We start from the raw sequence: 22,043 nt of genomic DNA on the forward strand, positions 1-22,043 counted from the left end.
TTTTTTTTTTTTTTTTTTTTTTTTTTTAAGGAATGGATTAAGGTTTTTGGAAGGCGTGTCCGAGACAAATTAGGGTTTCCAAGAGGTGTTGATATTGTGACGAGTTAGGATCAATCTAGTCAATTTGGATCAGGCTGTGCGACCTATTGAGGCTTTGGGCACAATGGGTATCATTGAGCATGCCCCACTTGCCCTTGACTAAGCTCGAGTCGGTTTTGATCTAACAACATTGTGATCTTACTTTTGTGCTGACTTTGTGGCCTTGCCTTGTTTTCAATTCAATGTTACTCCAAACAATGGGTGTGGTTTAGAACTTTGGTCGATTACATCCAAAATTTGGCTAGAAGGGTTAAAAAGTAGTGCAAATGTCTATGAGCTCAGTTTCACGGTCATGTTCGTCCAAAGCGTGTTGTCCATAGCCGCATGCCCATGATAAGCCAAACCCTTTATGTCTCTCTATGTGATAGAGTTTTACTTTTGTATTTCTAAGGAGTATGACATTTCGAAAAAATCATGTATAGGCTTGACAGACATGAAATGCCTCAAAATGTAGTACAGGGGATATGACTAGTTGTCAATTTCTCCCTCTCTGATAGTTTTTGCATTTTGCTTACATTCCCATATAACATCAATTTCTATTTCTCAAATCTTGCTTTCAAAACTCTCTTTTGAAATTTCTTTACTCCCATTTTTTAATACTTTCTTCTCGAACTAGGGTCAGAGGCTCAAGCATACACCAGCTTGACTGTAGGCAACGCAAGAACAAATAAGTTTAACTCACTTGTTGCTGAAAAGTGAATACCGTAGAATCACAAGACCGCTGGCATCAAAGTGCGATTGTGACACGAAGCTTCCTATAACTTTTGGTAAATGATAATAATTTAGATAATGAGTGAGGTGTTGGCGCTTGAAGCTTCGGAGTGGTGCGGGTTGATTTGACAGTCACCAATAGCAACCCTTACTTTTCATATTCGCTTTCTAGTCATTAGCTTCTTTACGAAGTTGAAGACCTTCACTCTCACTGGCAGACTCCGATTCAGAGTCAATGGAAACCCCTCTACTTAATTCCTTCCTCCTCCCCCATTTCTCTTCGCTCCCCTGCTCCCTTCTTCTTCTTCTTCTTCCCATAAACATACGCCACGAATCTTGTAGTGGTCGCAAACTAGATGGCCGATTGCATCGTGCTTCCTTCTGGGTATTTATTGCCGGTCGGATTCCGCTTCCATCCGACGGATGAGGAGCTAATTAATCACTACCTGAAGAACAAGATGCTTGGAAGGGAATCCCTCGTTGATTACATCCGTCAAGTTGATATCTGCAAGTATGAGCCATGGGATCTTCCTTGTACGTTTAATGTTTATCCCTCTTTTTCGCGATCACATTTTTTTCATTTCATGCCTTCGCATTTGCATTTGTCCGGCTCTACTTTCTCTAACGTTCTGTATCTCTTCGTAGGCCTTTCAAACGACCATACAAGTGAGCAGGAATGGTTTTTCTTTGCTGCCCAAGATTTGAAGTATTCCAATAGCCGTCGATCCAATAGGGCCACGAAAACCGGCTACTGGAAATCCACGGGCAAGGACCGCAAAATCTTGGATCCGCGAACCAAGAAGTTGATTGGTACCAAAAAAACTCTGGTCTTCTACCGTGGCCGGGTTTCAAATGGAATCAGGACCAATTGGGTCATACACGAGTATCAACTTCATTCCGATCCCCAGTTTGCGCATCTGGTGATTTCCCTCATTCTTTGTCCCCTATACATTTTTTCTTTGCGTCTCTCTACTCTAATTTCCTTTCTTTTGTGCTTCTGCTTATGTCCTCTCATGCTGTCTCTCATGTGATTTTGAACTTTGAATCTTGATATGTACTAAGCTTGACATTGATTAGAAAATATGCGGCAAATATCCTCGAATTTAACCGTTTGTGTTGAGGATGGTTGGGAGAGGAGTCTCTCATCGACTAATTAAGGGGTTGATCATTGGTTTATAAGTAAGGAATACATCTTCATTGGTATGAGACCTTTTGGGAAAACCAAAAGCAAAGACACGAGAGCTTATGCTCAAAGTGGACATTATCGTACCATTGTGGAGGTCCGTGGTTCCTAACATGGTATTAGAGTCATGCCCTTAACTTAACTCAAGTGTCGAACAAATGATGTAATTTGTTCGAGGGCTCCAAAGGAGTAGAGTCTCAATCAAGAAGAGGCTGTTCGAGGGCTCCATAGGCCTTGGGGGAGGCTCTATAGTGTACTTTGTTTGTGGGGAGGATTGTTGGGAAAAGAGTCCCACATCGGCTAATTAAGAGGTTGATCATGGGTTTATAAGTAAGGAATACATACCAGATTGGTACGAGGCCTTTTGGGGAAACCAAAAGCAAAGCCATGAGAGCTTATGCTCAAAGTTGACAATATCATAGCATTGTGAAGGATCGTGATTTCTAACCGTCTGCATTAGAGTGTATGGTGGTCTAGTTTGTTGATGATGCTTAGTTTAACTCTCCCTCTTGTCCTCTTGTTCATGCAGAGGCCGTTTGTTATTTGTCTCCTAAAGAAAAAGCTGGATGAGAATGATGTTTTGGTATGTGATGAAGCTGAACAAAATGGTCCTATGAATTTGACGTTCGATAATGAAGTCTCAGTGAACCAAAATAAAGAGGTTTGAATTTAGAAAGATCAATCCCTGGACGTTGCCTAGTGCCTACTGCAGCATGATTTGTTTTAATAATCTTAGCATTTATATGTTCAGATTCCAGGAATTTGACAATCATTGTTTCCACCGAATCTCCAGGTTTTGGGTTACGATTTCTCCGAATTGGAGTCCCTTTTGTTTTCTGACCGGGAACCCATCTCAATGGATTTCCAAGCTAACAACAGCCACGTGACTCAGGTCAATGAACCTAATGATGAGGCCATTGATATTGAGGAGATTTATTTCCATGAAGGGACACCAAATAGTTCAATCAGTGATTTCAACTGGAAGGAATATCTCGAAATGGTTGAAGAAGACCAGGGTGGTGCACTCAACGGTGACACTGGCATGTATGCAATTTTAAATATGCAGGTAAAAGTATGTCATAAATCTTTTAAGTGTACACAAATATCTTGGTGGAAATCCTTAACTGAAGAAATTGATTCGAGCTTTCTTAAACCATGCTTTTTCACTGTGATTCCATTTCTGATTTATGTTGGGTTAGAAACTGTGAGATCCTACCTCGGTTGATTGAGGAGGAGAATAAAATATTGTTTATAAGAGTGTAGAAACCTTTTCGTAGCAGACGCATTTTAAAAATATTGAGGGTATACCCAAAAGGAAGAGTTCAAAGAGGACAATATTTACTAGGGGTGGACTTGATTTAGGCTTCTCGTAGATCTTATTATTATAATAGAGCTAAATAGTCTGTATTTCATTGTGCATTGCAGGGTCGTTCTACTTCTCACAGTATGTTCGATGAACATAGTTCAAGGGTACCAACTCAAACTACGCCGATCCTTAAAGAATCGCGTAGAAGCCCACTTACTTCAAAGATTTTCAAGTATGGAGGGGAAGAAGATCTGTCCTCTGTCCGGCCTCGTGGAGATGAACTTCAAACCAATGGCATTTCATACCTCAGTGATGACCCTGATAGGGAAACAATAACTTTAAGATTTCAAGGCCAACCCAGATCCGATAAGGTTGTAAACCATGCACAGGATTCACAAAATATCCAATGGAAGAGGAAAACTCAACTCCAAGTAGTATCATCCCCCGACAAGGTGAGAGAATAGAACAAAAATACTCACAAATGTTCTTCTCATGAAACCAATTTGAATGACTTCAATTTGGCATGTCTTACATGAAGCGTCGTTTAATTTGCAGGCAAAAGCAGTCTCAAAGTGGAAGAAAGTTAATGGAGCAGCTGCAACTTCAAATAAAGACATTGTTGTAGACCGAGAAAGTGAAGTTAAGAGTCTTGTAGCCCACCAGTCCAGTTCAACTGGACGTGGGTCTGTTGAGAGCCGAGGAAAGCGTTGTTCTAGTATCCTGACTACAAAATGCATTCACCACAGATCAAGCCCCGCATCCGCCTATGTTGCCAGAGTATGTATAGGCCTTATTTTGTTCTTCGTAGTTGCAAGAGATATGCTGCTGGATGGAAATTGGTGATAAAATTTAGTACCCATATGGATATGATGCAGGTAATTATGATACTCATAATAGCAAGTTACTATGTATTACTGTAATTAAGGAAGGTGTTTAACTAAGTTGATAATAAGTTATTTGTTCTCGCGTGTTAGCTGTGGAAGCAAGTTAATAAGCTAAGCCGGTTGTGTTAAAAGCTATCTTTTTTCTGTATGGGGGTAATGATTAATAATAAGATTCTATTCTCTCTTACTGGAAGTACTTTCGTCTTGACTTTGTTCGTAAATAAGACTTTTGTAATTTACGTTTTGTAAAAGGTTGAGTATGGAAAATACCTAGTAAGAAACTCTCCTATTCGGGTTAGATATACATACATAGAATTTGCAAGTAAAATGTAAGGGACCGATTTTTATTTCCAAATGATGACCTGTCTTGGATCAGAATTGTCTAGCTCGATCTGGACCAACACGTGAAGGCATTAACCATCTAAAAAACCCTTGAAGCATCCGTAATGCCCCAAAACATTACATAACCAACCATGTATGAGGAAGGTCCCTTATTCTCTCAATCCAAAACTTGTTTAATTCAGCATAATTCTTCGTCAACCAAAAACAACGAAGTATATGGTCAAGAACCTAACTCAAATTTATCTGCTTAATTTGTAATGGGCCCACCAGACATTTATAAGACTTACGAACTCAATCTTCTCCAACTTCGTTCTTAATTCATGTTCGATCAGTGTGAAATTAGCTTGAGCTTGTTCATACGAAAGGTGAGAAAAGGTTCGAGTCCTTATTAATTTATGTTTGTACTCATTTGAACTTGCAAATTTGATTATGATGAGTTATGAGTAACCGAAAAATAACCACTTTTTTTATAAGAAGAGTATAACAACTTTAATGTAAGATTTCAGTCTAATCACGTAGATTGTTTTTGTAGAGACAGTTAGACTATTAAAACAGAGATGGTTAAGCTATAAAATCTAATTTTTACTTATAGGTTACTCCATAGCTATACATGATAAATGACTATATATTATTTTAGTAGACACCATTAGACTATGGAACCTGATGTTTACTAGTAGGTTACTCAACGGCTATACATGTAATGGTCGTAAATAGTCATATATTATGGTTCAACATGAAAAGAGGATCAATTTACATAAAACGAGTCTAATTATACATTTAATTGAGTTATTTAGTATAATTTTAGAATATTTGTGCTGAATCATGATGCTATAGCAAATTTGGAAATAATGCAAATTTTGTGAGGATGACATAGAAATTATAATCCAAATCAGCAAGCACATGGATCATTGAATACCTAATTAGAAACTTCTCAAGCGGACAAATTATTCTTATCAGCCCTAAATAGGAAGAAATAAACAATATAAAAGGGGAAAGATTCCCTAAAATGAGAGAGCCACCAAACAGGAAAAGAACGGAAAATACAACAACAGAGGGTTCTATTCCTATAAAAACCAGAGAAAACGAGGAAGAAGAACCCTAATTCAGCCGTTGTTGACAATAGAATAAAAAAGAAGACTAAGAAATATAAATTAAGGCAAACATTGGTGGACATGAGAGCACAACAGAGGAGAACTTCCCAAAATGGTAAGTATATTGAATTATTCACAAAAGTCATTCTTACGAGAAAATCAAAAGACAAGTCCTCGTAGATAGAAGTGGATAACTCACTTAGAATAAAGATTGAACTGCATACGATCCATTTGTGAAATATTTATCTTCTAATTAATAGATTTATTATAAGATACAAAATATTTCATAATATTGTTTTATACAAAATTACCGTATACGATACTGCACTCATATGTCTCTACGAGACATATTTTGATAAAATTATTTATAACTACAGAAAAATTAAATATTAGAATAAAAACTTGTATTTAAATTTTGAACAAAAATCAAATTAGTTAAATATATACTGATATAATTTATTTAAATAAGATTTAAGTAAAAAATTATTTTTAATATATAATTTTAAATATAACATATATTTTGGTAAGTTCTATAAATAGGATTATAGATTAAGTGGTAATTAATTTATTTACTATTGATATTCTCTTGTTCGAAGATCACACGTGCTAATATAAATATATTAGAGTCGCGTTGTTGGAAAAAATTTGTACACAGTCACGAATTTTATTGACTAGCGATTTCTACGAAGGTAAAACGATGACGTTCTTATTTGATACGTTATTTTAATTCTTAATAAAATTAAATCTAGCTTTATGACTGAATCTTGGTGGATGATTTTGGGCGGTGAAGTTTGAATATTGAATTTGTAAGTGGATTAGGTTTAAAATTAGTCTGCAATTTATTTCTAAGAAAGAAACAAACATTATTTGGATCAACTTTTGGGGAAAGCAAAAAAGCCAGAATTAAAATAATAATACAATCATGAAATGGTGCAAGTGGTTGACTCAAACTATCCTTTGTTCTGTTTTTTGCAGAGACGAGCAATAGTTGTAGGCTGCACATCTGCTTCAATCACATATGAATATGAATACATAGCTGCTTTTCTCGATCCCGTACGAACGTCCTCGTGGCCATGTCTATTACATACTCAAACCCTTGTCTTATACTAATTTTCACATTTTTTTTACTTTTTTTATTTTTTTTATTTTTCTAAATGTACGACGTTCCTACAAAATCATGTCTATGTCTGTCACACATGAAATGTCTCTTAATGTAATATAGAGAGATGTACCTAGTTTTCAAATTCTTTCTATTGGAAAAGTTATATACAATTGTTGTCGCCTTTTACTTGCATGAACACCATTTTCAATCTCCTACTCATTCTTGCTTTCAGACTCTCTATCTAAAATTTTATTCTCAGATTGAGACTAGAGATTTGAACATACTCTGCGACTCGTGGGTTTTTTTAAGGTTAGGATTAAAACAAAAAAGAAGGATTAAGGCTAGAGATAGGACACTGCCAAGAAAAAGCTATTGTGACACCCTGGTGCTCAAATTACAGGGCACTGCCAAGAAAAAGCTATTGTGACACCCTGCTACTCAAATTACGCCACTCCGCCCCGTCAACGCAAGTCGTTCGTCCGTTGTTATAGTTATAAACATCCACCACCACCATCACCGACGCACTTGCTACCAAATTCATGGCCGCCACCGCTGAATTTCCGTTTGCTTCTCCATTCCCGACTGGTTTTGGTTTCCGTCCCACGGAGGAGGAGCTCATCACCTACTACCTAAAGAACAAGAATGTTGGCAAGGAGTATCTTGTTAGATTTATCAAGGAGATTGATCTGTACAAGTTCGATCCCGAGCAACTCCCAGGTATTTATTTATCAATTTCCTGATTTTAGCTTTTGAAGATGGAGCACACCTCTGATTCTTTCCTTTCCCCTGTTCCTATGCAGACAAATCATTTATCCCCTCTGATAATTTTGAGTGGTTTTTCTTTCGGGCCAACACCTCCAACACTAAAAGAACCACCACTACTGGCTGCTGGAAATCCACCGGTAAACCCCGCCGAATCAAGGCTCGTGGAACCAACGAACTGATCGGAACTAGACACATTTTTGTGTTCCATCGAGGCAAGGGAGCCAAGGCTGTAAAGACCAATTGGGTGATACACGAGTATATGCTTCACCCACTTACAGACATCACTTCCCAGGTCTCATTTCTGTTTATATCCATTTCTCATGTATCCCTAACCTCTTCTGGCTTCTGGGTCATTTCATCATCGCCTTCATGAGTATGTGTGCGTTTCATGTATTTTTCAGAATTGACCTTTTTGTTATAGCATTGTGCTTCCTATGATGTGCAGCCATTCATCATTATTCGATTGAAGAAAAATGCAGAAGAGAGACATGTTTGTGACCAAGAAGATGGACAGAACAGTGCCATTGCTTCTCCCCGGACTAAGAAAGTCACACAGATGAACAGAGACGAACAATCGATCTGTGAGCCCCTAGGGAGTCGTACCCAACAACCTGTGAATGCCTATGATGATGATGATGATGGTGAAAATGAAAATCTCACACAGTTTGTTAACTCGTTAATCAAGGATGGAAGCTTAGATGACGATGCGACCTCAAGGATATGTAGGTCCCCATTGCGTTCCGAAGTAAATAACCAATCGTTTGAGAGTGAATTTGATGTCTTGATGAAGTTGGTGTCCGATGATAAAAAATGGGAGGAGATGACATCAAACAACCACTTCAACCGCCGCTACAACAAAACAAGGATTGTGAGGACTCATCAACTTCAAAGTGGACGTTTCCAACTTCAAGGTGGATATTGTTGTGGAGACACTAATACCAATAATACATACGGACTGATCTATGTTGCTGTAGCATTGCTAGGCATCCTAATGTTTGCCAAGATGTGGTGCTATACCGAGACAGACGCTGAAGATTAGCATGAAGCGTTGTATTAATCTGGTCTTGTTCATATCGTGTATCTCTCTTCTGCCTAACACAAGGATTGAAGCTTTGTGACCAAAAATTTCACAAAAATAAAAAAGCTCTTAATCATAGATTTTGCTTGTGAAGAAACGTTGTAAAAATTATGTATGCAAATTTTGTATGTTAAAGCGACAGTGTTAAGGATGTTGTGTAAATTATGTATGCACCCCAGCTGAGATCCTTAAAAATACCCTTCACAACATATGGAGAACACAAAGAAACATGCACATCCATCAAAGTCTATAAAGATTTTTAAGATTTTCCACTTGTACTCAGAATTCCAGTTATTTTTGTTGAGAATTATCGAGAGTGAGTCCCACGTTCGTTAATTTAGTAAAAGATCATGATTTTATGAGTGAGGAATACTATCGGCCTTTTGAGAAGTCCAAAACAAAGTCACGAGAGCTTTACTCAAAGTGGACAATATCATACCATTGTGGAGGATTGTGATTCCTAACAATTTCAAACCTATCTAACTTCAGGCGGTTCTTGCATCACTTCTCCTCTCTACTCTTAGCTTCCACTTCCTCTCCTCTCTTAGAAACTATATTTTTCTTTAGTCCCTTTCATTGTGAACCAAGTTTTGCAGCCGCCTCTGTGATTGCCTTTAACTCATCAAAATCTTGAACACCATCTACATCTCGGATTATGGGGTAGTTTGCTCTGTTAGTTTCTATTTATCAATAGGTTAGACATCTTCTCAGCCAACATCAGTATGAGCTCTTCATCGTGCATGAATGTAAGGTTTGCCTCCTTATCTCGCTTCTTGTTGTGGCACTCTGCCACATAATACCTGTAATTTTCACAAGAGCAACACTTAATTGTGTTTTTGTCCTTTCGAGAGTTGACATCGTCATGGATTTGTGAGTGATTATCATAGTCTTCTCTACTACCACATAATTATTTTGCATGGAATGATTTGTGAGGGATTTCATGAAGCACCTTCCTCTAGTCTGCAAAAGGATTTCATGAAGCAACTTCCTCATCATCGTCATCGCTTCTTATTTTTTAATGTTAGGTATTTAAAAAAAAATTACATATAAAATAATAACATAATTATTTTTTTAATCATTATCTTCGACAAGAAAAAATGGATGAGTGACCGTTTAACTTATACCAAGACGAACCTATTGAAGCTAAGTATTCTAGTTGAATGAGAATCATACACATTATTCTCAAATAAAATAAAAAATAAAAAAATGCATTCAGTTGCTTTAAATTGATTTGTTTAGAGTGTATTGTGGGGAGACACTGATCTTGTGAGAAAGGGTGACTTAACCAAGGAGGAATGACACCTCAATAACTTAGAGAGAGAATCAAAAAGTCAGTCAAATATAAAGTGAGTCAACGCAGCTATTATAGAAGATAAAATTAAAGAGCTAGAAATGTACGAAGAAACATCACAAAATACGACTTGGCATAAGGTAACAGAGGAAGAATTTAGAAGATGTCAAACACACCTTTTGCAAGTGGGTTGACAGAATAAAGCACCCCTCGGATGGACTAGACTATGATGAAAAGTTTAGTTTAGTGGCGAAGACCATTATTGTACAAGTTTTGCTAGCACTTGCGATAAGTAAAGATTGAAAATTATGGCAGACGGATATGAAGAATGCTTTGCTGCCCGAAAAAGACAGAGAGATCTGCATGAACCAACCAAAGGGATTTGAAAAATAGATTTAGAGTTGTTAGTTGGTATATGCAAACTCTGAAGAAGCCTGTTTGGATGCAGCATAGCATGACAAATCCTGCAATATGTCAAAGGTACAATAGACTATGGTCTTTTGTACAATAGAATCGAAAACTGCAAGTTAGCTGGATATTGTGATGTTGACTATGTAAGATATCACAATACCTGAAGATCAAGTTTGGGTGTGTGTTCAAGCTCGGTTTGGAAACAGTTTCTTGGTGTAGCAAAAAACAACCAACAATATCATTATCAACTACAAAAGCGGAGTAAAGAGCAGCGACTAGAATAACTCAATAAAGCACATGACTTAAAACTCTTAATTGAGAATTTGCACTAGAAAATGGACGGTACAATACCACTCCATTGCAGTAACGAATCTGCAATTTGCCTAACAGAAACTTCGAAGTCTCATACTAGAATAAAGTAGGTGGAGGTGTATTACCATTTTATTAGAGAGAATCTTGAAGGAAGAATAGATACGACCAAATAGCAAACTTGTCAGAAATACAATACTTTATGGATTCATCATATATGTTTGCAAATAGATATTTGATAAATATGGTATATTATAAGTAGAAATTAATTTCATGTATGCATGCTTAAAGGTGAACAGCGAAATTGCAAGGACAACTATATTGATTGAGATATTATTCATGATGGAATGTCGTTTCTTAGTTTGATGGGTATTGTAGTAATGACCACAAAATTGAATGGATATTCCGTACTTTTTTCATTACTGCTTTATCCTTAATTTCTCGACAATGACCCAATAACATTTTGGAATATTAGCTTTGATAGACAAGAATATACACCTAGTATAATTTATAATTGATTATTTTCCTTGAAACTGGGCTAAGTAATATAAAGTCTCGCCTCTCGCACTCACGTCTCACCCACTCACATCACAACGTTCGTCATTTGATTCCTCTCGGCTCTTTTCATGAGTCGTCGTTCGACTTTTCAGTTCTCATCTCACTCTCGTCTCGTCTCTGTGCATTGTCGGACACGGATGTTGCTCGCCTATTTATTTTTCTGTTGGACTCTCTTCTTAGTTCCCATTTCTCCTCTCGACCTCGTCTCGTCTTTGTATTTGTATTTCTGGTTGAACATTGGAGAAAATTTTTGGGTTGGTTAAAAGAAGAAATCAGTGGACAGGAACATCCCTACCACCAAACAGGCTAAGTATGTTTTGGCTCAATGTGTATGAAATGCAATAATATAATATGTTTTGTATTTTTGCAGAGACGATTGTAGGCCGCTCGTGCGCTTCAATCACATGTGAACACACGGCTGCATTTTGATTCCAGTCGGCCACTTCAAGCCCCACTCCCTCACAAAAATTTATCCTTTACTTTCAACTATCTTGACTTGCCCAACAACTCCCGCCCAGTCAACGCAAGTCATCCCCTGCTCCTGCTCCGTCGTTATAAACATCCTCCACCACCAAGGATTCCACCACTCCCTCACTTCCTTGCTCCTCCTCCTCCTCCTCCGTTCTTCGACGCCCTTCCTACCAAATTCATGGCCGCTATCGATGAATTTCCGTTTCTTTCTTCATTGCCGGTTGGTTGTGGTTTCCGTCCCACGGAGGAGGAGCTCATTACCCACTACCTGAAGAACAAGATTCTTGGGCAGGAGATTCCTGTTAGATTTATCAAGGAGGTTGATCTGTACAAGTTCGATCCGGAGCAACTCCCAGGTATTCATTTATCAATATCCCCCCACCCTGATTTTAGCTTTTGAAGATGGAGCACACCTCTGATTCTGTCCTTTCCCCTGTCCCTGTGCAGACAAATCGTATTTCCCTTCTTCAAATTTTGAGTGGTTTTTCTTCCGGGCCAACACCGCCAACAATAAAAGAACCACGGCTACTGGCGGCTGGAGATCCACCGGTGATCCCCGCCGAATCAAGGCTCGAGAAACCAACGAAGTGATCGCAACTTGTCACATTTATGTGTTCCATCGAGGCAAGGGAGGCAATGCTATAAAGACCAATTGGGTGATACACGAGTATAAGCTTCACACACTTACAGACATCACTTCCCAGGTCTCATTTCTGTTTATATCCATTTCTCATGTATCACTAACTTCTTTTGGCTTCTGGGTTTTTGATCTCGCCTTCCATATGTACTTGCTGATCTATAGTTACTCTATATCCCACACATACATCAATTTTTTGTTTTATTCCCAATATGATGAGTATGTGTGCGTTTCATATATTTTTCACAATTGACCTTTTTGTTATAACATTGTGCTTCCTATGTTGTGCAGCCATTCATCATTTTTCGATTGAAGAAAAATGCAGAAGAGAGACGTGTTTCAATACGTGATCAAGAAGATGGACAGAACAGTACCGTTGCTTCTCACCGGACTAAGAAAGTCAAACGGGGAGGAGAAATCCGGGAGGTAAGAGTGTCCGATATGAACATTTTGAAGAGACCTTAATTCTAGTTTGTTTATAATTTTTTTAACACAGATGAACAGAGACGAACAATCGATCTGTAAGCCCCTAGGGAGTTGTACCCAACAACCTGTGAATGCCTATGATGATAATGGTGAAGTAAATATGCAACCAATACAGCTTGGAGATGGAGATTCTGCATATGGAAATATGACGGAGTTTATTAACAAGACAGTAATTTGGGATGATATCTTCAATTATGAAGTAACCCCAAATATGTGCGGGTCCCTACGACGTTCCGAACCACAACCAGGTTTAATGTATACCCAACAATCTGAGAGTCAACTTGATTCCTTGAGGAATTTCGTCCACGATGATAAAAACTGGGACGAGATGACATCAAACAATCAAGAATGGGAAGGCATGTATTATCAATTTCAAGGTGGATTTAGTAGCCAGACTAACTCCAATACGGCCTTTGGCTTGCCGGTAAGAAGAATTAACTTGACTTGTTTACTTGGCAAATTCCGGTCCAGATACTTGTGTATCTCATTCATTACTTTATCTGCATAATTCATGTATTGCAGTATAATCACACTATGAAAAGGTTGGAAAGAGCCCCCCTCCCTCCAAGGCTTTTGCGGCTCAGTGATGTAAAACATATGGAAATTGGCAATTCACCGCAGCTATCAGGGACAGATTCTAATAATGAGCTGAAAAGTGAAGCGGGCAACAAAGCAACCAAGGGGGCAACCCCTCAACATTGCTTTTCTTCAAAAAATCGGTTCTCCTATATCCTAACTACCAAACGCATTCACCACAACTCCACTCTCCCCCCACTGGTTTATGTTGCTAAAGCGTTGCTAGGCGTCGTGGTGCTTGTAATGTTTGCCCAAGATGTGCTGCTATACCGATACAGGCGCTGAAGAACAACCTTGTGTTAAGCTGTTTCATATCATGTATCTCTCTTCTGTCTAACACAAGGCAGCCTTGTATAACAATAATGGTAATACTGGGAGTTGGCCATTATGCCGGTGCCCATCTTTGAACTTCATTTCTCAAGAAGCTTTGTGCCCAAAAACTTGGGGCCATGACCACAAAAACAAGTACCAATGCATCTGAGCTCACTCTGTGATCAATTCTGAATTTGGTGGAATCCCTAATCTAAACAGTAACCGTCCAAGAAGTGAGAGTGATTTTTGTTAAGAATGAGAATGGGAAAGAAAAAGTAGGACATCAAGATGTTTGTGGCGAGCTATCTAGATTTCATCACTAACATGTAGTTTCCTAATCTCAATCTAGGTCTTGAATTGACTACTAGATATTTTCAATCAACCGAGAACTGTGGTTAGCAAACTGGTCTCGATCATCCAATATCAAGACTATGTTATAAGCATCTTCAAATTTCTCACCAAATCTCAATGGTGGCAATGTTGGTATTTTCTTTCACAACATTTTTTTTTACGGGATTCAGTGATGGAATGATAGATGACGAACAAGGTCTGAAGTTAAAAAATCTCTCTCCATTTTCACTAACAATGATCTTTTGCACGTGCCCCTCATTAGAAGAACCTATCAACCTGTTTTCCCTTCCAATTAGATTGCTTCTAATGACAGTAAACAAGATCTGCTATGTAAATCTAGTTGTCAAAGTGATGAGATAACCCAAGCCTCTTTAAATAAATCAAGAACTTGATGCTTAGAGAGAGAGTAGCCCATGCGCGTAAGCTTTAAATCAAGAACTCAATCCTTTCATTTTGTGAAAGAATTCTAAGCCAAGATCCTCCCAAATACAAGAACAAACCTATTAGATTTTGGGTATTTTTCTTTCGATTTTGGCCAAATTAGAGAGTTGCACTCAACCATTTTAGCTTAAACCAATTAATACACTGTTCATAATCAAGCTTACAACAACTTTGTAGAAGACTTGGAGGACTGAAAACAACTATATCCTATTCAATAACAGCAGTGGGTTAATAAACAAAAAAAAAAACATTCAAAATTTGAATCTGGTTGAAGATCTGAGAATGAAACTACCTACACCCTCCTTCACAATGTAGAGAGAAGCAGATGGAGAACACCGCCGAGAGAGGGAGGAGTAAGGGGGATTCCAAGGGCACCAACAATGTCAACCATACACATGACTGGTCGTGCGTTAAGCCCTTGTCGTCGTATGGAAATCGGAGAGGGCGCAGATTTGGAAGCACCAAAAGTCAGGCAAACAAGAGAAGAAAACCCCCGCTTGTCAATAACGAAGTCGGGTCGGACCTGAAACCAACCCACACACAACCTTGGATCAGCCCATAAGTCCTCGACCCAAAACTCAATGACAATGTGCCTCAGCCCACCGATGCAACCCGTGTGTTGCCCCGTGACACAATCGCACTTTCGAAGGCAGCGGACTAGCGATTGTGCGGCACTCACTTTCCAGCGACAAGTGAGTTAAGCTAATTTGTTCTTGCGTCGCCTACGGCCAAGCGACGTATGGTCGAGCCTCTAGCCTCGGTTTTAAAAGAAGGTTTTAGAAAACGAGGAGAGAGAGAGATTTTAGAAAGAGACGTTATATAAGCAAGCAAGAGAAAGATAACAACGGCTTAGCATATATAACCTTGGGTAGGGAGAAGTTGACGACTAGTCATATCCCCCTATAGTACATTCTGGGCCATTTTAGTTCTGGCAGGCCTAGACATGATATTTTTGAGGTGTCATACGCTCTAGAATTACAAAAGGAAAAACAGTAGAATGAAAAGACATGACAAGGGTTTGGCTTGTCATGGGCATGCGGCCATGGGCAACATGCCCTGGACAAGCATGACCGTGACATCCTCCCCCACCTAATTGGTTGACGTCCCTGTCAACCGACTACTTTCATACCTTGTGATGTGGGTGGCGGCGGAGTTCAGATCTTCGGCGCGCTCCCAGCTTGTTTCCTCTGTAGGGAGATTCTTCCATTTGACAAGGAATTCACGAATCGTCCGTACAGGTCTTCCTATCTTCCTAACCCTGTCGGCTAGGATCTCTTCCACTTCCTTTGTTTCTTTTTGCTTCAGATCGATGTTCGGTCTTGTGGTTGCATTTCTTTGGTCGTCGTCTGGATCAGGGTGATAGGGCTTCAAGTTGCTCACATGAATGACAGGGTGAATTTTCATCCATGCGGGTAGTGCAACTCGGTAGGAGGTAGTCCCGATCTTTTTAAGGACTTCAACCGGGCCTTCATATTTACGAACTAGTCTCTGGTCCTTTTGGCTACGAAATCTAATCTGTTCTGGTCTCAGCTTGATAAGGACTTGATCTCCTGCACGGAATTGAAGGGGGCGACGCTTCTTGTCCGCCCATTTCTTCATATGCTTGGAAGCCTTCTCTAAATATGCCCGGGCTATATCTGTCGTCTGCTTCCATTCTCTCGTAAAGTTGTGAGCTTGAGGGTTTTTTCCTGCATAAGGATGATCAATAATATGGGGTAAGGCTGGTTGTCGTCCACTTACAATTTCGAAGGGACTCTTCCCTGTAAACGAGCTTGTTTGACAATTGAAGCAAAATTGGGCGACGTCTAATAATTGTATCCAGTTCTTTTGGCGAGCGTCGATGAAGTGACATAAGTATTCTTCGAGCAAGCAATTGAACCGTTCTGTCTGTTCATCGGTTTGAGGGTGATAACTCGAGGAGATGTTTAAGGTTGTTCCCAAGAAAGCGAATAACTCAGTCCAGAATGTCCCAATGAATCTGCCATCCCTATCACTGATGATGCTCGACGGAATGCCCCATAGCTTTACAACGTGTTTGAAAAACAGTTGGGCTGTGAGTTCCGCCGAGCATAATTTGGGAGTGGGAATGAATGTCGCATATTTTGAGAATCGGTCTACAATAACCAAGATGGCGTCATATTCCCCTACTTTTGGGAGGTGCGTTATGAAGTCCAGGGATACACTTTCCCAAGGTCTTGTTGGCACAGGTAGAGGTTCCAAGAGTCCAGAGACTTTGGCTTTCTCGACCTTATCCTGTTGGCAGATGAGGCACGTCTTGGTGTATTGCATGATGTCGTCTCGCATGTTTGGCCAGAAGTACCCCTTCTTTATTAGGGCGTATGTTCTTTGCCACCCAGGGTGTCCGGCCCATAAGGTATCATGACATTCCTGAATGAGCTTCTTCCTCAGTTCCCCCGTTCTTGGGACGTACAATCTGTTTCCTTTGGTTATCAGGAGATCCCCCTCAACCCAAAACTATCGTGTCTTTCCAGCCTTAGCTAGTTCGACAACAGCTTTGGCCGATGGGTCTTTGTGTAAATGTTCCTTGATGATGTCGCGCATCGATCCATCGATCTTACTTGAATGAATATGGGCTAACATGCACAGAGCCACATGTTCGCCCTTCCGACTTAGCGCGTCGGCGACTTGATTACTCTTTCCTGCTTTGTGTTCGAACTTGAAGTCGAATTCGACCAACGACTCCTGCCACCGGGCTTGTTTTGCTGTTAATTTTGGTTGATCAAAGAAGTGGCAAGTGGCGCTGTTATCCGTCTTCACTACGAACTGTGATCCTAAGAGATACTGTCTCCAGACTCGAAGGCAATGGACTACCGCCAGCATCTCTTTCTCGGAGACAGTGTATCTTCGTTCGGCATCGTTGAGCTTTCGACTTTCGTAAGCGATGCGGTGACCTTCTTGAATAAGGACCCCACCTAGAGCAAAGTCGGAAGCATCGGTTTCCACTTCAAATGGCTTTGTGACGTCTACCAACCCAAGGACAGGACCCCTCGTCATGGTTGTTTTCAGATTTTCAAAGGCCATTTGACAATCATTCGACCACGACCAAGGGTGGTCTTTCTTCAACAGCTTTGTCAATGGGGCGGCTCGTCGTGAAAACCCTTCGACGAATCGCCTATAGTAGTTGGCTAGTCCTAAGAAGGACCGCAATTCAGATACGGAAGTAGGAACTTTCCATTCTTGGATAGCTTTTATCTTGTCGCTATCCATACTAATTTGTCCACATCTGACGACATGTCCAAGGAAGTTGATGCATGTTTGTGCGAATGCACATTTCTCCTTCTTCACATACAGCTGGTTCTGCCGGAGCTTGTCAAACACTAGCTTCAAGTGCACTTTGTGTTCCTCGAGGGTTGTGCTGTAAACAACAATGTCGTCGAGGTATACTATGACGAACTGATCCAGGTATTCATAGAAAACCTGGTTCATCAACGTGCAGAACGTAGCTGGGGCGTTTGTCAAGCCAAAGGGCATTACTAGGAATTCAAAGGCCCCATATCTTGTTACGCACGTCGTCTTGGGTTCATCCCTTTCGGCAATACATACTTGATAATATCCTGACCGTAAGTCCAACTTCGTGAAGTACTTGGCCCCGTGAAGTTGGTCGAACAAGTCGGATATTATCGGCAGAGGATATTTGTTGCGTACCGTCACCTTGTTTAAGACTCTATAGTCTATGCACAGACGCAACGTCCCATCCTTCTTCTTCTGGAACAGTACGGGGGCTCTATAAGGTGTCTTTGCCGGGCGAATGAATCCCGCCTTTAGCAACTCGTCCAGTTGTTTCTTCGATTCGGCTAGCTCGGGCGGAGCCATCTGGTATGCGTTCTTCGCTGGCGGCTTAACCCCGGGGAGGAGTTCGATTTCGTGGTCAATGCCTCGACAAGGTGGTAGTGTTTGTGGTAGACTCTCTGGCATTATGTCGGTATAGCTGTCTAGTACTTCCTTGATTTCCTCTGGGACAGTCTCTTCAGTGGTTGCTTCTTCTATCAGTGGTATGGCCATGAATGTAGGTTCCTCTCGTGCGAGTCCCCTTTTTAGCTGTATGGCCGAGATCATTCGAAGATTACCTGGTTGCTTGATGCTTGCAGGTATTACTGTGGGGTTACGGTCGGTGATCACCAAGCATTTTGCTAATGGCATTGGGATGACCTTGTGTTCTAGGAGGAACTCCATCCCAAGTACCACATCGAAGTTGTCCATGCGAACCACGACAAGGTCTAACTCTCCAGTCCAATCCCCTATTTTGAAAGGGACTCCTTTGGAAACTCCCACAATAGGCAAGGCCTCGGAGTTGACAGCTTTCATTTTCCCCGGGTCTTTTCCTATGGTGAGTCCCAATCTTCTAGCTTCTTGATCGGCAATGAAGTTGTGGGTTGCTCCAGAGTCTATTAGAGTGCTCTTGCTCGGTTGAGAGTTTATTGTGGCATCTACGAACATGAGCCCTTTCTCTATTATCTCCTTCGGTTCGACTTTTCGTTGGAGGGTTGACAAGAATTTAAGTGCGCCCATTCGGGGGTTGTCGTGCTCTTCCTTCTTGTCTAGCAAAGTCTCGACCCTTGCCTCATTGCTCTCTTGTATGGACACTTGGAGTGCAGTGAAAGAGGCTCGATGAGGACAGTAGGATACCTTGTGGGGGCCTTTACACAGTATGCATTGCAAAGACGTCGTCGGGTGGTTCTTTTGATGGTAAGGCCCTCGAGATGTCCCTGCTTGATTGTTATGAGGAGGTCTATCCGTCCATCCACTTGGTTGGGGCTTCCATTTCGATGGCCTGGTGGTCTGTATGGTTTTGCCCCCATTATTTGGGGCTGGTGTCGCTCTTCTTTGGGATCCTACTTCATTCCCACAGTCCACGAGTCTCTCGGCGCAGGCCATTGCGACAGCTAGGGTTTGGACCCTGTTCTCATGTATCTTTGTTTTGGCCCATGGCTGTAGACCATTTATAAAGAAAAACACCTTGTCCTTCTCTGCTGTGCCCCTGATATCCAACATCAGGGTTGAGAACTGTCTGACGTAATCCCGTATGTTTCCAGTGTGTTTCAGGGCTACTATTTTCTCCATTGCTATATGCCCTGCGTTTTCGGGGAGGAATTGTTCCCTCAACTCTCTCTTGAGGCCCTCTCTTGAGGTCCTCCCATGAGTCGATGGTGCACAATCCATCCTCGATGTCTTGCACCTTCGTACGCCACCACAATTTGGCGTCGTCTATGAGATACATCGCGGCTACAGTCACCTTCTTGTCGTCGGTACAAGCCGTTGTGGCTTTGAAGTACTGTTCGACGTCAAAGATGAAGTTCTCCAACTCTTTGGCGTCCCGATTCCCTTTGAAGGCTCTGGGGTCTGGGAACCTTAGTTTGTTGGATCCTGCATTAGTTTGTCCAGCCGTGACGCCTTCCACGGCTTTCATGGTAACTTCAATTCGAGTGCTCATGGCGGCCATCCTTTCTTGGAGATCGTCGACTGTTGTTCTGAATTCATCAGCCAATCCATTGAACAAACTCATCATTGTGTTTTGTAGTACGTCGAACTCTTCGCCACGTCCCTCTTTGTGTGCGACAGAGCTATCCGGACTATCAGACGGTTTTGGGCTGCTCGTAGGAACAGCTCTTTCTTCGAGCGAGGTCACTCGAAACATCAGTTCTGCGATTGGCAACCCATCCAGGCGGTTGCCCATTGCGTCGACTTGGACGACTTTCTCACTCAGTTTGGTCACCCGTGTTTCCAAGAAACGGAGGGTGTCAGGGACTTCTTTGAAGAACAGCATTTCCTCCTCTATTAGCGTAAGCCGGTTGGCTTGTGCTTTGGGTGTCGACTTTGTCATCGACATGATGTCGGTCTGTATGACGTTACAGAGCTAACAAAGCTCTGATACCACTTGACACAATCGCACTTTCGAAGGCAGCGGACTAGCGATTGTGCGGCACTCACTTTCCAGCGACAAGTGAGTTAAGCAAATTTGTTCTTGCGTCGCCTACGGCCAAGCGACGTACGGTCGAGCCTCTAGCCTCGGTTTTAAAAGAAGGTTTTAGAAAACGAGGAGAGAGAAAGAGATTTTAGAAAGAGACGTTATATAAGCAAGCAAGAGAAAGATAACAACGGCTTAGCATATATAACCTTGGGTAGGGAGAAGTTGACAACTAGTCATATCCCCCTATAGTACATTCTGGGCCATTTTAGTTCTGGCAGGCCTAGACATGATATTTTTGAGGTGTCATACGCTCTAGAATTACAAAAGGAAAAACAGTAGAATGAAAAGACATGACAAGGGTTTGGCTTGTCATGGGCATGCGGCCATGGGCAACATGCCCTGGACAAGCATGACCGTGACACCTCGCATACCCAACCTGACCCGGTTAGGCAACCGGCGCACAATCTTCCTCTATAACTGCCTCGTATACCCGACCCAAAACTAATTTGACCCACACACCTCTGACGTCAACTCGGCTTCGCACGACTCCCAAGTGGCTTATTCAGCTTGGTTTGATCAGCATTTAAGGTCACTTAAACTCCTATTTTCACAATTTAAATTATTTTGAGCTTTATGTAAGTTATAATATGATGTCGTGGGTCGACTTAGATTGAAATGGACCTTGAGGACGGAATTGAGCCAACTCTAGGAATATTTAGAGATTCCGACTTAAGCCAACTAGGTAAGTGTCTGGATGAGATGCATTAGTTATGATGACGTGTATCTAGTGGCCCATGCATCTATATTATGTATGCATGATATATTAAGCTATGCTATGTTGTTTGAAGCTATGCTATGGCATGTCATGCTATACCACGTTATAATATGATAAGGTAGGTTATGTAATAAAATTATGTTATTTTGTGACCATACCATTTTGTATAAAGTTGTTATGAAATTGTTAATCTATAATATATAGACTTCTGTAGACCGTGACATGAAAGTTATGTTATGCAAGAATTATGTAAGCATAATTCAGACTTATTATGTTATAAATAAATTGAGGTTTGTCTTAGATCATAAATTATGACATGATAATAAGTTGACCTCATGCATATTTGCGTGTCATGTGCATTGAGATATTTTTCCATTATGAGGAGTACAAATGCATACATTATGACTTATGATTTACGACATTTATGCTCGTCATAATATAATGTGGGTCCTTTCCCTCCATGGTGTTCGACAAGAGCTCATTAGAGATGGCTAGCCCGACGGGCCAGGTCCAAAGGGTGTGCAAGCCCACTTGGTGGGCCCATGCTTGCACGCGTGGGTCATGTGTCGAGAAGCACTACACATCCAACCTTGTTCGGATTGAAAAGTTGTCTAAAGTCATGTTATGATATGTTAAGAGGATAGGTCACACCATGTTAGATGTGTTTACATTTCCTGACCCCACTAGTGGGTTACTAAGTATTTATTCACATGTGCTACTTTTACACGTACAGATGACGTCGGTGTTGCAATGAAGGTCATGAAACTAGTGTTAGGGTATTTACATTTTGTTTATTTTATAGTCCTTAGTTTAAATTAGGAACAATATTTTATTTAAATTTTAAATTATTTATTTTTCGTTGTTTTATTATAAAGTTTTTATTACAAACATTTAAGTCTATGACATCGTTTTTAAAAATATTTTAAATGAATTTT

The 22,043-nt window shown here is 40.7% G+C and overlaps 2 protein-coding genes across 2 annotated transcripts; both read left to right on the forward strand.

Annotated features, from left to right (window-relative positions):
• Positions 1-993: 993 nt before the first annotated feature.
• On the forward strand, positions 994-4,316 carry LOC111443137 (NAC domain-containing protein 69-like). Its single transcript, XM_023080805.1, has 6 exons — positions 994-1,344; positions 1,456-1,730; positions 2,523-2,654; positions 2,787-3,059; positions 3,419-3,751; positions 3,855-4,316. The coding sequence occupies exons 1-6, from the start codon at positions 1,167-1,169 to the stop codon at positions 4,140-4,142; spliced, it is 1,479 nt and encodes a 492-aa protein (XP_022936573.1). The 5' UTR covers positions 994-1,166; the 3' UTR covers positions 4,143-4,316.
• A 2,906-nt stretch (positions 4,317-7,222) lies between these two features.
• LOC111443146 (NAC domain-containing protein 96-like) lies at positions 7,223-13,805 on the forward strand. The gene is made up of 5 exons (XM_023080817.1): positions 7,223-7,435; positions 12,049-12,305; positions 12,530-12,664; positions 12,735-13,148; positions 13,247-13,805. The coding sequence occupies exons 1-5, from the start codon at positions 7,258-7,260 to the stop codon at positions 13,583-13,585; spliced, it is 1,323 nt and encodes a 440-aa protein (XP_022936585.1). The 5' UTR covers positions 7,223-7,257; the 3' UTR covers positions 13,586-13,805.
• Positions 13,806-22,043: the final 8,238 nt, after the last annotated feature.

Source organism: Cucurbita moschata, unplaced genomic scaffold (genome assembly GCF_002738365.1).
Source record: "Cucurbita moschata cultivar Rifu unplaced genomic scaffold, Cmos_1.0 Cmo_Scf00001, whole genome shotgun sequence".
Classification (NCBI taxonomy): Eukaryota; Viridiplantae; Streptophyta; class Magnoliopsida; order Cucurbitales; family Cucurbitaceae; genus Cucurbita; species Cucurbita moschata.